The 20,620-nt window shown below is 38.8% G+C and overlaps 1 protein-coding gene across 2 annotated transcripts in view; it reads left to right on the top strand.

The window, feature by feature from the left end:
• XKR4 (XK related 4) overlaps positions 1-19,965 on the top strand; it is a 347,712-nt gene extending 327,747 nt beyond the window's left edge. The window contains exons 3-4 of one of the 2 annotated variants that reach the window (XR_005291399.2): positions 325-2,439; positions 19,486-19,965. Coding sequence is in view for 1 of the 2 variants with exons in the window: in XM_038392208.2 (XP_038248136.1) it covers positions 325-1,271 (947 nt within the window). In the remaining variant the exon portion in view is untranslated. Of the gene's footprint in view, positions 1-324; positions 18,238-19,485 lie in introns of those variants that run through there. The other variant, XM_038392208.2, reaches the window with a different exon arrangement.
• Positions 19,966-20,620: the final 655 nt, after the last annotated feature.

Here is a 20,620-nt window from a genome sequence, read left to right as displayed (position 1 = left end):
ATGTTGGAAAGGCAAAGATAATGTGTCACAGGATATTTTTTGCTTAGGTTGTCAACTCTAGTTTAATTGTACTCATTGTAACATGTGATGGTACACAAGCAACTATAATGCAGTCCACTTTGTAAATACATGAAATCTCAGTAATATGAGATCTGTCCCTAACTGACTATTGAGCAATTGGGATACAGTATGAATTCCTTGTCTTAATTATGAAGGGTGCGGTTTAGCACAATGTGATTATGGAGGTTCTGCTGTATTTTCACTGGCTCCAACCAAGTTCTAATGCACTAATTAACCCTTTACTGCATCTCCTATTTTTTCTAGGTCTTACAGCTGCAGCATCTCTTGTGTCCCTGGCTTGGGCTTTGGCTTCCTACCAGAAAGCCCTTCGTGACTCCCGCGATGACAAGAAACCCATCAGTTATATGGCTGTTATAATCCAGTTTTGCTGGCATTTCTTCACAATTGCAGCTAGGGTCATTACTTTTGCTCTCTTTGCCTCAGTTTTCCAGCTGTACTTTGGGATCTTCATAGTCCTCCACTGGTGTATCATGACCTTCTGGATCGTCCATTGTGAAACAGAGTTCTGCATCACTAAATGGGAAGAGATAGTGTTTGATATGGTTGTTGGGATTATCTATATATTTAGCTGGTTCAATGTCAAGGAAGGAAGGACACGTTGCAGGCTCTTCATATACTATTTTGTGATCCTTTTGGAAAACACTGCCTTGAGTGCTCTCTGGTATCTGTACAAGGCCCCACTGATCTCTGATGCTTTCGCCATACCAGCACTGTGTGTGGTGTTCAGCAGCTTTTTAACAGGCATTGTTTTTATGCTGATGTACTATGCCTTCTTTCATCCCAATGGACCAAGATTTGGGCAGTCACCCAGCTGTGCTTGTGAGGACCCTGTCGCTGCCTTCACTATGCCCCCAGAAGTGGCAACAAACACTCTAAGGTCTATCTCTAACAATCGGAGTGTCACAAGTGATCGGGATCAGAAATTGGCAGAGAGGGATGGGTGCGTGCCTGTCTTCCAGGTAAGGCCCACTGCACCTTCAACACCTTCATCCCGGCCACCAAGGATTGAAGAGTCAGTCATTAAAATTGATCTGTTCAGGAACAGATACCCAGCCTGGGAGAGACACGTTTTGGACAGAAGCCTGAGGAAGGCTATCTTAGCTTTTGAATGTTCACCCACTCCTCCACGACTACAGTATAAAGACGATGCCCTTATTCAGGAGCGCTTGGAATATGAAACCACTTTATAAAAAATAATAAAGACTTGAAGAAGCTACAAAGTTACAGTCCAAATTAAGGGTTGACAGTAGGGCTGTGGCAATAACTAAACTGCATACTACAACAGAGCAGCGAGCGGTAGTTTTCATAGTCTGGCTATCATCATGATTATCATTTGATCCTCTGTTTGCAGTCTGTCTGCAGTTCACTTATAAAGCAGCATCACCTGAGAGCCTCAAAAAATCTATTACTTCAGCTGGGAAATAGACCCAGCTCATGACTCCTTGCTGCTATGGAACTCTGCTACACAATACTTACGATCAACAGGAAGATTCTGATGAGAGCTTTCAACTTTAACCAATAGTGCATTTTACTTTAGAAATGAATGATTGATATTTGCTTATTTAATGACAAAAAAATTGTCAAAATAGCTTAACTGTACCAGGCAATGTTGCTGTTATAGAAACTCTGGTTTCTGCAAAAATGATAGGAATATAATCCTTAAATCTACAGCAGATACACCTTCAGTTTAGAATAGATTTGCAAAATAGTTCTCAATCAAAAAAGTACACTGTCATGTTTGCAAGCCTATCAAAGGAGAGTAAACTAGAGTCTGATTAATCAGGTAATAAGCATTAGTACCAACAGAACTGCTAGTTTTCTATAGAATTCAAGATTCATTTTAATTAAAATTTCAGTTACTTTTGACAGAAATCCTATGCAGCTCACCTCTGGCTTTCAGCAGGAACAAGGCGCTCTAGCCCTTAGTGATGTAAATTAAATGATAATCATGATTCAGTGTTCAATTTGCAAAAACTGGAACAAGGAAAAGAAAGAACAAGGAAAGTGTAGGTTTCATACTCTGAACTTTTGAGAACCATGTTTAGATTCTGAGAGGAAAACATCAGGATATGACACATTGTAACTTAAATCTGTTTCAGGACTCAGAATGCATGGCTCTGTGTGTGAATGTATGCAGGTGTGATAAGAGACGCAACATGCCATATCCTTCTAGTGCCAAACACTGTATAACTACAAGATTGATATTGTTGCCTGAGGGACAGAAAATGAATGGCAGGAGGCCTACAAGAGCAGGAAGCAAGAAAGAACAATCAAGTTCTCCACATGTACAGACAGCTCTGTTTTTTCCCCCACCCAAGGTGAAAGTGATGTCTTTTAGAGGCTTTCAGCCACCTGTTAGTAAGTATATACAGTAAAGTACAATTAAACCAAGCTATGTGGAAGACCCTCTTGAAACTATTCAAGACATGGTTCCATATCTATCTAAAAATGATGTTGACTCACTTGTAAAATGAGTGTTTTTGCTGCAAGCTTCTGGGTTTTAAATACTATACCTCCCTAGGGTATGATCAAGTCAATGGTATCCTTCTTTCTGTTAAAAGTATCCCCTGATGGTGCTTTCAGTTGCATTAAAGATGCAAGTCAAAATTTGATAGTATTTTTTTTAAAGCTGGTGCAGAGTGAATAACTCATGGATTATTTCAATATTTTTGTAAAGTAAAAATATGGTATATAACGGTGTTACTTTTTATAAACCGCAAATCTTTTAATACATCTCATTCTCTTTAATAAGATAGAATTTAAGAACTGGTCCACAAATTATATCAACTGGCCTCCACAGGTTGATGTAAACATGTTTTTCACACTTTATGGATTTATTTTGCAGTGTAATGCCATATGAAAGCCTACATGGGTACTTTTAGAATATTCCATAAAAAGTGAATCCTGTTTCAAGTATAGGTGGGTTGTAAAGACACCAAAGGGTTTCCATGAGAAACAACTCGGTATAACTATGTCCATACATTTTAGGAAAGTGGAGCACAACTGTTTTAAGCAGCATTGTCAGAGTGGAGAAAAGCTGTGATTTTGATATTTTAACCACTGTCAGGTATATTAAGTGTAGTCACTGCTGTATATGTTCCTGGATACGTTCAGTCTTTCCTGTTATAATATTTGTAATATGAAATAACAGAAGTTACATCGCATATGGTTTCTTTGTATACATTCAATTAGCCATTTTCAATACTTACATAATTTTTATATTGCTGAAATGTTCAAAATCTGTTGTTCTTTGGTACGGGCAAGATCCTCAGAACAAAATATCTCTGAAAGGGCAGGAATCTGCAAGAGAGAAAAATAGCAAAATTTTACTATGACCAGAAAAATCGCCCAGGTTCAAAGATTTGCATAGATGTTTGCAAATTAAGCAGTAGCCAGTTGCATGCATGGTCATTTTTAAATGAAATGATCATTTGATAGTCAGAACATGAAATCTTTCCCCCTTCCACAAGGGTTCACCTGATTATTCAGTAGACATTATTCTGAATTTGTCAGAAAATATACTGCTGCTACAACCAATTAAAAAGTTTTGGGAAATCAAGTCCTTTGTCTAATCAAATTCAACAGAGCTTTCATTCCATAAGCACACACCAGATCAACATGTAAAAGAAATGGTGTCTATACAAACCAAGCAGCCCAAGTTTTTCTTACCTGAAACATCAGGGACTAGATTCACAATGGCTAAGTCCAGCCTTTAAGCCCCACTGGCATTCACAAAACCACAGTTCAGCTACCATTTAGTCCTGCAGGTGCTAAAATCCCTAAGTACCTACATTTCAGCTATTAAAGTCCCTGAGGTCCCTCACGTTCTTCTGCTGGGCATGCAAACAGTCACCTAAGTTCTGACACCACTGAGCAGCTTAGCATCATAAGCCCTAGTGGGATTCATAAACTAGGCTCTCCCCAGCTGACTCACGCTGGTAGGCATGTTCAGAGTACGCCTAACCTCACAAAAAAGACAACCTGTGGAGGAGGTGGTTCCCCCTACTTTTACCAGTAGTCAGCATGCTCACTTTGCGTGTGTGAGACCCAGGTTCAAATCCCTTCTCTACCTGCTATAGAGCAGGGATTTGAACACAGGTCTTCATTCTTCCAGATGAGAGCCCTAACCACTGGACTATAGGGTATTCTGGGATGAGTCTGTCAATTTCTTATATTGGAGCTGTTCCACCACCTTTCCCTCCTCCTGGGTTATTCCTGAGAAAGGACTAATCTGGTTTAAGTGCCTAACTCAAGGAGAGGGCTCACAGTTGTAAATCCCAAGGGGAGACAGGCACCTTCTTCCTGTCCAGAGTTAGGTGCCTAAGTCTCTCTGAAGCCCCAACCCTCTCCTTAGCATTTCCTTCTGGCTATCTTAAGTAGCTCCCTGCCCTGCTTGCTGGCTTCTATTAACCTCTTCTTTAGGCGCCTAACTCTCCCCATTCATTGAATAAGTGCCTACCGTGGGGTTGTGCATTCCACTAGGTGGCAGGGTGCCTAAAAATTAGGTGTTGCAATGCTGAGCATTTTAACTCCTAAATCTCCCTTGTGAATCTAGTTCCAGGTCTTTTGAAAAAAATACTAGATATTGACATCTACTGGAATAATTAAAAATCTGCACATGTGAAAACAGTATGCAGTGCTTTTCCAAATCCTAAATCTAAGTTTTGGTGAGGCTTACAGAAGCACTTTGTTTAAAGGAACTTTGTCAAAGTCCAGATTTTGCATCACAAGATTTTTGCTTTGGGTTTTTTTACTTTCTAGAGTTCAATTTCTCTATTCTCCCACCAATTCTTTTTTCTAGTATGCATAGTCTCTCTCTAGAAATAAATCCAGTTGTGTTCATGGAGAAAGAAACATTTTATAGTAAGTAAAATTTTGATCCCCAAAAACTTCATTTGTCACATTCGTCAATATCATTGATAGTTGGAAAGCGATCAGAATACACATTAAAATCTATCTTTGTAATGAACTACGTAGACTGACTGTTTTGCCATGAACAGTCAAGCTAAATAGTGGTAAGAACATTTTTTTAGGAGTTCTCTCTGTTAAACACAGCCCATTCCAGAAACCTCAGTACTGCCTTATGAATAGTTAATAATGGACATGCACTATTCTATTTATCACAAATGATAGTTTTAGGATTAACCAATAAAGTTCAAGTAGGATGGCAATAGGAAAAATGAATGTTAAAACTTAAGCTTTTGCTTTTGAAGTAATCAAAAATCAATTCTTTAACATTCCATTCAAGAATAACAGGAAAATGACACAAAACACATAAATAAATGAAAGCTCAAAATTATGCTCTGGTGGAGGAAAAGTATTGTATTGTCTCTGTGTGTTAGAAATTAATTTCACATTAGCTTTGTCTAGTGAGCTGTGCACATTTACCAGTAGATCTAAATGAAATGGAGCAGTTTAAACTCTGTCCTGAAACATGGGCATTTTAAAGTTTGTAGGTTTATATGTTTAAGAAAAGACAATTTAAATAACTGCAAACCAGTCATTTAAGCACTGACACTGATCTTTGAAAAGGGATTCTTTATCATCTTAACATGCAGTAGGTTATGTAAATATTTAGTTTTCATGGTTATCATAAACATTCACCATTAGCCTATTTGTTTCTAAAAAAGCTTTTCAAGTGACTCTTCATTGTTCATCTTTCCTTAAAGCTCATCAACAGCCTTAAAAAAAACCAGCACACTTCCTGGAGTGGTACTTAGCTATATCATTGCTTCAGCTAACAAGGTTGCTATTGCTTTGCTGCTCACCTTTTGAAGTGGTGCAGTTCAATGTGACTGAGATGCCGCAATTTACCCTGTGACTGTCCCGCCCCTTACACTGGCCTGCACTATGCCAAGGAAATGACTTAAGCAGAGTGCTGGGGTTGTAGTGCTGCCTCTGTTGCCCCTGTGCGTGGTAGGAAGCAGAGTAAATTGCATTCATCCAAACCAAACAGACAGACAAGAATCCATCTAAACAAGCTTATTTCGGCTGAGCTGCTGCAGAAGGTGCATGACGAAAATAATCACAACATGTGCCCATGAATTAACAGGCTCAACACTGCAATTACTAATTCTATAGTACAACAGCACAGAATGTGGGAAGAATTATATAAAAACACAATGAGCCATTTAAATGTTGCTAATTGTAGCGATTCGGCTAACTCACATGACGTCTGCTTTCTCAGCAGAAAGCCAAATGGAATAAGTGCAATGGAACAGCAATTTATACACTATAAACTTGTTATGAAATTCATCCTCAATTGTCTATAGAAAAAATGTCTGTTTACTATAATATGGATCCTTTCCTCTTTATTCTGCTACAAGCGATAACATTTAAACTGAGAACAGATCAATTTAAATCTAAGAACAGTCAGATCTGAATACGCAATTCTGCATTTGCACTGTGCCCATATTTCTTCGTGTTCACTTTGTTTTTTTTTAAACAGGTTACTGCAATTAGTATGAATGAATACATTTTTAGAGAAATTCTGTATCAGTTTTACTCATTTCTAAACTGCTGCAGTGATCTGTTTCCAAGATGATTTACCTGTTCAATCAAATGCAAATTTCACTGTAGAACTGAGGGCATGATCCTGCAAAAACATGTTCATGCAAATCGTCCTTATAGGAACAATCTCACTGAATTAAATTCTATGTTGATATTTTGCAAAGACTTTTGTAGCCCATTGGACCTGATTCTGATCTCACTTGTTTTACAATGGTAACCTCATTGTCGTTAGTGGAATTTCTCCTGATATGCATTGATGTAAAAGAGATCAGAATTAGGGCCATTGACATCAGTGGACAATTTGTATGAGTAAGGATGACTTTTCTGGGTAAGGATTTGCAGGATCAGGCCCTCAGTCTGCATTATTAGCTCTACCCTGAAGTCAGCTGGAGCTTTGCTGTGGACTCTGATGACAGCAGGATCAGGACTTAATATCGCTCAACTACAGCAGAAAACTGCATTCTAGATTTAGTGATGCTAATCGTTTTTCTCTTTTCAGTGCTGACACTAATATAGCTGTAGTTTGTCTGGTTGACATTTTTTTATTTGTTGATCTATTCCTGTTAAGTGGACTTTGAAAAATGTCTATCCAACTTCAGTTTTTTAAAATTAACATTGTACAGTTTACTCTGGAACAGAACAAACAAATGTAGTAACTTCATGTAAACATTGGAGTTCAAGCCTGCAGTTATGTTTTAGATTTCATTATTAGGACTTACTTACTTGTGCTGGGAAAATCTAGTACACACTAGTAAGCCACATGTCTAGTCTGGATCCTGGAGGGAAGATGCCAGATACACAAATAAGTATAAAGAATAGGAGTACTTGTGGCACCTTAGAGACTAACAAATTTATTTGAGCATAAGCTTTCGTGAGCTACAGCTGACTTCATCGGATGCATCAGACTAACACGGCTGCTACTCTGAAACAAATAAGTATCTGGCTGATGGAGGGACACAAGGGGGCTGAAAGAGATGTCTGTCTGTAAGCTCTGCGGTCACAGAAAGATGCATTCTCCAGCAAGTGTACAGAGTAATTTGTGCCATCCACACTTCTAGAATTTATGGTATGGGCTAATTTTGGGACCAAGGCATTTTAGCTATATTATAGAAGAGTTGTGGGTATCACATTTGGGGGTTACTAGGATTTGGTAAGATAAATTACCAAATAACAGAAAATTCACATGTAATAGATAAAAACACTTCACTATTCATAAAAAACACTTAGCCAAAACTTTGTTCTCCAGAAATGATTAGGACAAGGTCAATTTAAAATGTACCTGCTAATACATGTGGAAATTACAATAGCAGGAGCACTAGCTATGCCTAAAATAGATATGCCCTTCAATTGTACAGGTATATTGCATCCTCTTACTTCAGACCCTGGACAGGGATATTTGCTTCTGGTCTCTTATTCCATGGGCAGTTACTCGTGGTCTGGGAGGAAAAAAACCTCCAGATCCAATCAGTGGCTATTATGCCACTGTTCTGCATTTCCAGCAGGCGGAACAAGTTAGCTGGAGCTCTGATGCACTTCCACTCCAGCCACAATATGCCCACTTTTGCTGCTTTGCTGGCAGCGGTCAGAAAGGTCTGGTTTAAAGGTAAACAGACCCTGTACAGTCTAGTGCAGCAAGTGGAATAGTCACTGCTCCACTGGGAAGGCTGCCTATGGAAGTTGCGTGCAAATGACTCACTCCATGGGTATGCAATAAATAGGCCTGAATATTTACCCTAAGCAATACTGTTTATGAAGATTGTTTGTTTGTTTTTCTTACACAAACAATGGGCTAACATTGGGGCTATATCAAACACACAGGTATAACTTTTTTTGGGGGGGGGGATTATACATGTGGGGATAACAAGGGTACACACACACACACACACACACTTTGTGTTCTGCAATTCCCAAAGTGTTGGATGGGAACATTTGTCAATGGAAATAGATTTACACAAAGAATTTGTAACAGAATTACATTTTTTTTTCTTCCTTGATGTTGTATTTTTTACTCACTGTAAAAACGCTCTCTAGCACAAGTGTGTGCTATAGGAAGTCACTGAAGTGTTTCTAGCAAACTGAAGAGCTATAGGGTATGAATTGGTTGGTAACTAGCATTTGAAAACATTTTATGTTTCTCCTGGACCTCAGCATTTGACATAAACTAATTTTAATGCTCCAGGACTCTTACCTTTGCCTGAGCACTAAGGTCCTTATCCAGCTTCCCCTGAAATCAGTGGGAGGCGTTTGGCTAACTTCAATGGCCTTTGAATCAGGTCTGAAAGATTCAGTCCCACAGAGTACTGCTCAATCCTGAGAATTCCCCTCAATTCCCACGGAAGTCAGCAGGAGCTGAGAGCACACAGCAGGATGTGCTCAGAATCAGGCTGGATCACACCCTACATTTAAAATGATGGTAACTGTGAATTTAGTTATCTGGGAGATTCTAATGCCATTATATGTTTAGATTATGTTAAATACAAATGTGAAAGCATTATGTATACATTAGTGGCAATACTCTGTCTGCACACCAACAGTGTACAGTCTGTGCAACTGAGAGTAGAAGTTGCCACTTAGGGTTCAATCCTGCTCTGATTGAAGTCAATGGTAAAAGTCTCATTTGACTTCATTAAGAATAGAATTGGCCCCTAACACAGAATAGTACAGAAATTACAGAGTAATATACAGAGTCAATAGTTTTCACAATGGAAATGAGTCTGCTGCTAATAATGCTGTACAAGTGTAAAGAGACAAAGTACTTCGGTGCACATTAGCATAGTTCCAGTGGCTTCTGGCATATGCCATTTGAAGATCTCACCCTGGTTAGAATCCAAAGCATGTGTGAAAGCATGTGTGAAAACATGTCAGGGCTTGTCTACACAGCAGGGTAATGGACTCTTTGGGGTTTAATGTTGTGCATTAAGTGGTCTGTGTAGCCCTTACTGGTGCACATAAAGGGTCCCTTGTGCTCTTTATCATGACGCTGTGTCAAACAACACTATATAAAAAGGGCACCAGCAGGGGCTACATGGACAAGTTCATGTGCAACATGTTAGTGCGCTTGCGACATCCCACCCCCATAAAGTGCATTACCCCACTGTATAGACAAGCCCTCACAAATCATTGGTTTCCTTGAAAGTTCAAATAGCCATCCTAAGCTTTTGACTTAAAGAGACATTGCAAAGACCTCTAGGCCAAACATACAGTGTCTTTAAAGTTGCGCATATTTATTCTAGTAGTGCATTTGGTGTTTGTGTGTGTTAAGAGGGTCAGAAAATATACTGAGCCTTCCAGGGCTAAATTATTAAAAAAACATTAATGTGGGATTTTGATCAATCTTTAATAAAACAGTTCCTGCTTGGGTGAGAATCCTTCATGTGCCAAGGGGTCCCGTAGAAGGCTGAGCACTACTTAAGTACCACTTAAGGCCTGAAACATAAATAATACATATGCCTTGTGCACGCTTTTGCACAGTGGTGAATTTCTCCCTTTGTATTTACAACACCATTGTCTTCTTATTAATGATTATGATTATTTCTGTTTTACAAACTGTAGAATATGTGGGGAAAAAAATCCAGGGCTTGATTCTCATTTACACTAAGGCCGTTTTATGCAGTGTAAGGGGGCCTGAATGTAAAGGAGACTCAGGCCCTAAGTCTCTGACAGCTCGTTGTTTTTGATTTATATTAAATTCTAAGTCTAGTGAAGCATCATCATAAGGAATAATAAAGTGATAACTGCAACAGGGAGAGCATAGTTCACTTTTATTGTTTTGGGGAGACTGTTGTACAATATCTAATGCTGGTATTTTAATAAAAAAGATGGGGAATAGAAGATGCCTCCAATTATATTTAATCATCTAAAATGCTAAGTAAAATAAAATGCACACTAACCTGTAGAAAACAGTGAAACAATCATAAATACTCCTGCAAGTTGTCCATGCACACAACTCCCATGCAGGGATTGCAGGATTAGGTGCTAAATATAAATATTAAACTTGGTTAGTCAAAGAAAACAGGACAAATATCAGCAGATACATTAGGAGGCGGAATTCCCCACTGCATTGCTCCAGTAAATGCCCCTGGAATGCCACTAAAATCAATAGAGCTACAGTGCATAACTGGAGTAACCAGTGGTGAATGAGGCCCGGTGTGTTTTTAGTTTAATTTTGATCGCAGAATACTATAAGGATTTGTTGTCAAACGCAGATACTGTTACCAGGTATACATGTTTTAAAAGGAGAGAGGTGCTAGTCCATGCATTATGTAGTACAGAAAATAGCAGATGCATATATTTTAAGGGAATGTTACATCTGCTAATTTAAATGCAACACAAGTGCACATTAGAGGATATTTAAAAATATTTTGAATGTCTTACTATTGCATCTATGTATAACTAATATAATTAAGCCCCAGGTCACTAACATATCAAAGAGCCATGTCTTTGTTCTTTCTCTTATTCTGCATTATTTTCAGTGCACCCCTATGTCTTAACGTGTTTGATGAGAATTAAAACATATATTATAAAGCTAAGGAGGAAACCACTGGCATGCTCACTAAAGACTCTTGAGTCTTCAGTTATATTATGTATATCAAGAAAGCCCTTACACCTTCTCAACCTTCTGCATATCAAAACCCCAATTTAATAAAGAGCTTATTTAGCTCATGAGTAAGCCTATTGTCGTCTTGAAGGCATGGGGTTACTCATGCTTAAAGTTAAGTGCATGTTTAAGTGCTTTGCTGCATTGAGTTTTATGTGTACAATACCTACGCGTTCCAGATCTGAATGGTCATATTAATGACAGAGTTGAAAAGCTGTGGTAGCTTTCCAGTGAGATCTGAATTATATACATATGTCAGGTGAAAGTGGCCCAATACTGCTGTAACATGCAAGAGAGGGAAAAGAGCAAAAGAAGGAGGCATGCTCCTCCTTTCGCACACACACATGCACTCACAAACAGTGAAGCAGAATCTCTGCAGCAGAACTCAACAGGGCACAAGGGGAAAAACTGGCTGACACACCAGCCTGCACACCATAACACATAGAGGCATGGAGGTGTCCATTTTAGGTAGCCTTTTCCCCTCCAGCCAGTTAATACATGTGCTGTGGTCAGCAGCAAATATTAGCCATAGGCACACTTTGCTCCTGCTCATAGGAAAATCCAGATATATTTCATAGCTCATTCCATGCCCCAAAACTCCTCATGGAGTACTTCCCTGGCCAGCTGGAGACATTTCACTGATGACACTAGACGTTCCTCTGTGCTTCTTCTCTCTGCCCTGATCAGGGCAGGGTTTAGCCCAGAGTCAGCACTATGTGAACAATAAAAAAATCTTCTTTATCTCAGCAGCAAAGGCATCCGTCACTATTAATACACTCATGGTGCCAGCATGTATTTGCTGATGCTATTGAGCCCCGCTTTTCTATTTTTACAGAAACACCTTGGAACTTGTCCAGTGTTACTCAAGGTGCAGTTAATTTGCAGTTAATTAATTCAAGAGACATTTTACTTTTGCAGATTTGTGACTTTTAATAACATAATCAAGCTACTGCAAGCAAACATTAATCAGTTAGGAGGAAAGAACACCATTGTTAGCTTTGTGCCATACTGTGCCTAAGGCTGGAGAGAGAAAGAAACCTACAAGAAATATGTTAATAAATTCATACTGCCTAATTTCGCATCATTCATCTTATGAATCATTCAGCCATTTGATTTGTTTCATACACCTAAGAAGTTGTATTAAAAATGGATTGGTGGGGATGGCTCAAGATACTGGGAATGAGACACCACAACCTTGCCACTAGATCATCTGTTCAACTATGGCCAAGCTCAACAATGACCAAAAAAGCATTTCTAGCTCATGACTGTTCATTGGCCTTTGTGAAGCGATCAGTTCTTAGTGGAGAAAAGTCCACATACCAGAAGTACGTGGCAACCTCAGCACTGAGGCCAAGGATTGAATGGACCTGGGGAGAATATGCTTTCACCCCAACAGTGGTAACATCAGATCAGGTTGTAGGCACTTTGGTAAGGGGCAGAGTGGGGAAAGTCTCTACCGGTGCCTGTACCATACCTGTTCTGTGAATAAGCAAAGAAGTTTACTCTGCAAAGTACTTATTCTAGTACCTTTCACAAGCACGGATATGGCAGGATGGTAAATTTTCAATGCAATTTGTAAAAAGAGCATTGATGAAACTAGCACAAATCTGTAGTGACTGAAAATGTTCATTACTATTTGCTGATTTAAAGTTGGTCTCACCTCAATCTAGTTTATTGCGGAAACGCACCCACATCATAACTGACAATCTCAGCAGGGAGACATAGGATTGAAAGGACATAGAGGAAGACAAATGCTCTCTCCATTCAAGATTAAGGCACATTTGTGGAGCAGTGTGGGGAAGATGGCATTGCTGCTTTCACTGAATAAAGAGAGGAGTTCAGTCTTTAGAGTTCTCAAATTGGTCCCCTTCATTAGAACTAGGCTTTAAGTATACTGCCGTGCAGTTTGGACTATGGACGTGTGAATAGCAGCATGCACCGAAGTGCTGCACTGTCACTCCCCCGTGCGCATGCAAACTAAAAGGTTCCCAGCTGACATTCAGGTAGTCCTGTTGAAAGAGGCTTATATTAATGCAAGCTAGGAACCTTTTAGTTCACTCCAGCGGCAGCCTGATGGGGAGGAAGGGGCGGGTTACAGTACATCACTTTGTTGTGCACTGCTACGCATACACCCATAGGCAAAAACTGCGGGGCAGTGTAGCGAAGCACCTAGATTCTCTTAACAACAATAAAAAATGGCCCCAATACCAAAAGGTTATTTATTTTAAGATGCAACTGCTGCTTCCTCTGCTAATTTCAATTTGAGGAAATCTCCAGGTTTTTAAATGTTTGTAACTAATTTGCACAAGAAAGACAGGATATAAAATATAGCCTTTAAAATGTCACTTTATTTCTATAGACAGTGGTTACTTATTAACAATAAATACAACACTGTTCTTGCAAACCATGCTCATTAGCAGCAAAGATTTTGTGTGGGTGTGTTGATTATTGTTAAATTTAAAAATCAAAGAAAACTAAGAGAGCACATTAAGTTAAAGATCAACAAAAAAGTTGTTATTGTTTCTTTTACTGAGAAGAGATTCAAGATGGCTTCTGCTATCTCATAATTTTAAGCTAGACTGCTAAAATGGACTTTTCCTTTCATTATAGGCTGAATGCATCTGATGAAGTGAGCTGTAGCTCACGAAAGCTTATGCTCAAATAAATTTGTTAGTCGCTAAGGTGCCACAAGTCCTCCTTTTCTTTTTGCGGATACAGACTAACACGGCTGCTACTCTGAAACCTATAGGCTCAACATTTTTCAAGTGCTTGTGCATTTTTTATGCTTCAAGTTACACATGCTGTACCCAATGTGTGCTTTTAAGTTCTGGATTTGTACATGCGCATATCTTGTTTGCGCACAATCCTCACTTTCACACTTACATCAGCTTGTTTTCTGTGTACAGCTCAGGAGAATGTAAAAGTGTGCATGCACTTTTAAATGTATAAGCCAAAAAGAATAACAAAACATAACTATTATGGAGTTCAATGGAATAAGAAGTTAGATGGTAATGGCCTTATTATGGTTAGGTGATAGCCTTGTAGTCTTATAGGGTAGATGGACCTTAATGATATTTCTCCTTACTCTTTGATGTTCTGCTGCTTGGTCAGCTCAGCGTGGAAAGCACTGCTGAAGAATTTTGAAGCATGTTATTCTGTGTCACAAGGTCTTGCTTTCATAAAATGAGCAATTCACTCATCCCAGACTGAACCAGCAATTTGCTTCAGGGTACCACAGCTTTATGCACCACCTTCCTCTAAGTTTGCAGTGCTGTCATCACAAGTCTGTTTTGTTTACAAATTCACAAAAACAAGATCACAAGATTTATCAGTTATTATTTTGACTTCTTTGAGAGGTTTTGTTCCTGCAAAACACACAATCTACATCTCCCCATCCTGGTTAGAAATATCACATAAACTCATGTTGATGAGAAAATGAGAGAATGAGTTATGCCATTGACAATACTTTGCTTTCTTATAACTTACTGCTGAATATACCATGGTTACCCTTACAAACTTGCCAGTTGCCTTAGATGATGCCTTAGTTATTTTGATAGCTTTACCTCAGTATTTGTGGTAGTTGAGGTAATGAGTATAGGAAAGTTTAGTTAATCCTACAAATACTGAAGTAATTGTAGTTATTTCATTCAAGGCAAAAACCAGCAAGTTTTTAAAGAGAACAACTGTACCTTAAATGCACCACATCTATTTTGTATTATATAGAAAGAAAGAAAGAAATGCTCATAGCAAATGGCTTTTGTCTCTGAGATCATTTTTACAACCACAGAACAGCAAAGAAAGGTTCAATAAACAAAGATAATATTTGATCAGCAAACCTTGCCTCACGATGGTTCCAATTTAGCACTGATGTGGGTACAGTTCCCACTGAATCCAATGGGATGGCTGACTCTGGCCCTGTAAATTTTATCCTATAAATAAAGTTCAGCCAGACTAGAGCTTTTGCTGTTCAGTCTTCAAGGCATATATTATTCACAGGTGACTACAAATATGACCATTCTCCTGGATGGTATTTCCCCTGGTTGGTATTCCAAGTTCAAGAACATTTGAACAGTGGCAGCTGGATTCTTACTTTGTCTTATGCATTCTGGGCAGCATTGTTAAGGAAATACTAGTTTTAGAATTACTATTGTTTATGATGACGAACCCAGTTTGACTTTTCAGATCCTAAACTGAGCTAATCCGCCACTGCCTGTAGCCCTCTACAATCTTCTTATATTAGAATCATATCATAGAATATCAGGGTTGGAAGGGACCTCAGGAGGTCATCTAGTCCAACCCCCTGCTCAAAACAGGACCAATGTATATATACCATTCTCTTGAAATAAATTGAAAAGTACAGTATAACTAGTCAATTCATACTGGAATACTAGTATTTCCTTTGTAGGCAGTTCAAATTAGCTCATACAGAAAAATCCAGTAATAAGTGTCTAAAAAGTGCATTATCCAAATGTGACATTTAAACTCATGCACAGAATTCAGTATTTATTTAACTGGTTTGTGCCTGCTTCTCCCGTGTATATCTTGAAACCTGCATCCTACAGTTTTGCTGTTCAGATTGAACTTTTTGGTTCTGTTTTGCTTTACTGTATACTTGTGTGTATGTTTGTAGCTTAGCAGTAAGACACGCGTGCCTTCCAAAGCAGCTCTTAATTTGAGGCAGTTGATTTTGTAAGAGTTTGAGATCTGGATATGTTACATGCATACACAGGCTTCTTGAATCGTTTTCAACTATACAAAAAAATGCTTGAGAAATTCTGTTTGGCAGGCACTTAAGTACTGTTTCACTTACTGTACCGTGGTAGGATTTGCATGCATTGCAAGACAGCAACAGATTTGCCAGGCAATTTAGGGCCTGACCCAAAGCTGATTGAAATAAACGGATGTCTTTCCATTGACTTCAATGAGCATTGGATCATATCCTAAATAAGGATTTGTTTGTTTTTAAATCCACTAGGTCTTCAAATTAATTTTATTTATATGGGATCTTTTAAGTAAAATCTTTTCCAAAAACCAGCTCACTTTAATTTTACCAACAGGTGATCAGTAATCAGTAATCAGGTTTCATTATGGGCCCCATTCCTGACTTCTGATGAAGTCAATGGGAATTTTACATTGCCTTCTATGGAAGAAGAGATTGGTCTCTATATCATCAAGGGTCAGTTGTAAATATAATTGAAACATTTTGGGAGAGATGTTCTTTTAACAGCTGGATAAATGGTAATTGGGTGGACTTTTGAGTTTTGAGTTTTGTAGTAAATTAAAATTCTTGATCAAAATTGAAAACTTTTTTTTTTGGAAGGATTATGTTTTCAACTATAAGCTTCTCTTTTAAGAGGAATCCAAGTCTCCTATCTAAAGCCTGAATTAATGGGCTCTAGGCAGGAGAAGGGGGCAAGTTGGAGGTAAAATTCTGCCCTCAGCCAGGGCCATGCACCCCACAGCCAAACGTCAGTCTCTGAGCTGGCGAAGCAGCTGCAGCCCTCCACACTACTTGCACAGGACATTGGAGGCACTGGAGTCACATGAACGTGTATCCAGTACTCTGACCCTGATCCGCTCCATCATAACTCTTTGTGCTAGATTACGCAAGGTGAGCACAGAGGTCCCTGCTGTGGTGCACTTTATGGCTGGGTCACAAACCAAGTATGAGACTTAAATGGTGTGGAGGGCCCAAGGGAATTTTACTTTCAGTGCAGAAGCCTAAGTTAAACTCTATTAAACTCTAAGGGGAGCTATGTGATGGCACTGAGGGCAGAATAGACCCCCATGTGAGATTTCAGTGGGCTTTGTGGGTAACACAAGAGCAATAATGTATCAAACAAAGACTACCTTCCTTAATAGTAATTTACTGATATTAAAACCTCTTTTTATTGGGCTGGGAAAATAACAAGTAAAAAGCAAAGAAATGATCCTTTTCACATTAGTCTTCATTGGCACACCAGCACTTCATGTAACTGTAATTTCAACTTGTAATCAAACCTGAATGCAAGAGGCGGGATGGAACACCATGCTTTAAATCTAGGTAATATGTAAAAAGCTCTGTTTTCCCCATGGAGGCATGGGGAATTCACAAGCATAGCTTCCATTAACATTTTTAACAGAGCATTGCGTAGCAACATAATGCAGGAATTAGGGTCATGAGTATAAACATTTCCAAGTCACTGTTTTTTCTTGGTTCGCAGAATTAGGCTAAATTCTGTTCCCGGTTACACCCATGATCCATGTAATAATATGGAGATGGAATATGGCCTGCCCTATCAAAATTACTGAAAGAACCAACAGACTGTAATTAGTTCATTTGAGCTCAGAAGCAACAATGAGTTCTTTTTTAAATTAAGCCATTCTCAATAAGGGCTCAGTTGTATAAGGCCCTGAGCAGCTCTTAAGAATTTTTCCGAGGTCTATGGAAGCACCTTCTAGGAGTGTTCTTTAATGAATGCAAAGCAGCATTTGCTGTCTATTATTCCTGAATAAGTTAATTGTCTTTTTGGTAATATGTTTCAAATGAGCATATCAGATCTTTAGAGTTTGCATTAAGGGTGTCTGTACAATTGTAGAAAAAGAGAATAGAACCAGAAAAGGGGTATAGAGAGATAGAGTGATAGTTAAACCCACTTCGTGAAATAAGTGGTTCCAGAAGGTAGTGTAGTATATCCAGCATGGTTTTTGTATGTTATTTCCTAAATTTAGATTGGTATGGTAACATGTTAGAGTAACCACATAGCTATCAATACAGTAATGCATTACAGTAGAAATTCCTGGGGAATATACTGTTTCTTTAAGTCAATACACAATTACGTCATCTGATTAATCAATGAATGCTGAGCCAGTTACTTTACAGGGTTAATCTATCAACATTGACACTTTAATGCCCAAAACTCAGCTGAACACCAGACCTCTGAATTTACATAGGAAAGTTGGATTTGTATGCCATTTATAGCTTTGTATGCATAGGAATAATGTGCAGTGTGTGTGTGTGTGTGTTGCATCAAAGTGAATAAAAAGAAAAGGAGTACTTGTGGCACCTTAGAGACTAACAAATTTATTAGAGCATAAGCTTTCGTGAGCTACAGCTCACTTCATCGGATGCAACATAATAAATTTGTTAGTCTCTAAGGTGCCACAAGTACTCCTTTTCTTTTTGCGAATACAGACTAACACGGCTGCTACTCTGAAATCAAAGTGAATGTTATGCACTATACCTCAGCTGGTATAAACTGGCATGTCATGGAGCTATGCCAGTTTTTACTAGCTGAGGCTTTGGCACAATGAATCCAATCTGTAATTTTAAAAATTGCTGAGAGGTACTTTTCACTGTGTACTTTCAATTCTGAAACTCACACATAAATAGCCCTAAACCACTGTCCTCTCTTACTGAAAAGAATTATCTAGCTCAGTAGAGTCTGTCCATTTGTTTGCCTGGCATTTTAGTCCCATACTATAGAACATTGACCTACTTTAGAAGAATGAGTTTCCCATCCTGCCATCAGTCTGGACACCAAACTCTCTTTGTCTTTGTCTACACTGGTAGAAATGGGCCCAGTGAGGCATCACTGGTGGTAGCAACAGTGGAACCTGTAGAACCCAAGCATTTTTACCACCATCTAAATCTGCCCAGAGCAAGGTTAAATGACATAGTAGTAAAAATGTTTGAACTTGCCTGAGCTTCTCTACCCTTTATTTATCTTAATGTTTCTAGTATGGCTACCACTGGTAAAGTTTGGATCAATGATGAATGAAGGATCCCATTTTTCCAAGGGTAGATGCTACTTTTGAGTTCTGGGCCTTAAGGCATGGCCTAGTGTCATGCTATAACCTTTAATATGGCTGTGTGAAAAGTGAAAGAATGGAACGAAAATTATGAAGCATTGTTTTAAGCGGATGCTTACAACATGTTAGTTAATGAATGGCAGGCTCTAATATAGTAAAATGTCAAGCTGGATACTATTCTTTGCATCTAGACCTTAGTGATAGCAACTGGAAAACATCTACTGCCTGGTAAGTGATCACATAATATAGCCTACAAAGATGCAGTTGATCTTTTTTTTCTTTTGCAAATTCATACTTATATGGACGAGAATATAGAAAAACTATAAAACCAGAGCCTCATCCTCAGGATTGTTTCATGAAGGGAAAAAGATCTTGATTTCTCCGTTTGTTACATCTGTCAATTTTAAAGGTGTGTCCATTTGCTTATTTGTGATTTGAAAGGTGAGAAATTTTCTTCTCCGCCACGACCCCAAAAAAGGATTTTTTTCTGCTTGTTTTTACATTAGAAATATCAAGTCTTGACTTCTCTGTATTTGCTGAAGAACTGAAAAAATAATGAGCTTAGTGGAGCATCACAAGAAAATGAAACCTGAATAACTGAGAAGGAACTCCTGACAAACTGCTGAGAGAACGTGTCAACACTCCACTCTTTCATTTGACAGCTAAGCTATATCACACTCCAGGTCTCAAGGATTCCACTGAATCCTCTGGCAATAGCAGGAAAGCTTTAGGGCCAAAATTTGCAAAAGCAATTGGTGATTTTTGATTCCTCCATTTGTGGGAGCCCAACTTGAAACACCTTAAAGAGCCTTGAGTTTCAGAGGGGTAGGGGGATTCAGCACATTGTGAAAATTAGGGCCTTTTAAGGTGCCTCCAGTTAGGCAGCCAAAAGTGGAGGTACACTTTGAAAATCTTGGCCTGTATTCCTAATATTTTGAAGGTAAAAACTAGCGGGGCGGGGGGGGGGGGGCGGAAAGGGGGAGAGACCATTTGGGTCTCTAATGACCTAAATGACCATTTGGGTTATTGGGGTTCAGTCAGTAATATAGTGAGGATCCATAACAAATCAGAAGCGTAGACCACATTTGTTAATTAGGTCTGTGCATGTTTCACATGAACCCATACAAAGCTGAACATGGTTATTATTTAATATGATTAATCATTTGTATTGCTGTAGCACCTTGAGTCCCCAGTCAGGGATTAGATGCCCCATTGTGCAAGGCAGTGTACACACTGAAAATGACAATATGGTCCCTGCCACAGAGAGCTTCCAGTCTGGTCCAGTACCCCTGAATATCTCAGCGGTTGTGTTTCTGTATGTTTATCACTGGTACTTTTAATAGTTTAAAGAACCACTTATGAAACCAGATTAACATGAGATCTGGTGGGCTTGTGATACTTCTGCCATTCAGAAACTGAAATCCCAGAAGACAAGATCTTACATGTCAGCCGCAAAAATGGCTCCCTGAGACAATAAAAAGCCTGTGAAAAATGTACATGAAAATAGACACAAATACTTGAAATTTAAATAGAATAGTCCATGCTCACTCTGTTAACATACTAGGAACCTTTTCATTTAGAAATTATATAGATTCTTGCTTGGCATTAAATCATTGCATGATATAAAACTAATTCCAAATG

Source organism: Dermochelys coriacea, chromosome 2 (genome assembly GCF_009764565.3).
Source record: "Dermochelys coriacea isolate rDerCor1 chromosome 2, rDerCor1.pri.v4, whole genome shotgun sequence".
In the NCBI taxonomy this organism is placed as follows: domain Eukaryota; kingdom Metazoa; phylum Chordata; order Testudines; family Dermochelyidae; genus Dermochelys; species Dermochelys coriacea.
The sequence above is the reverse complement of the archived record's forward strand: the minus strand, read 5'-3'. Positions and strand labels throughout refer to the sequence as shown.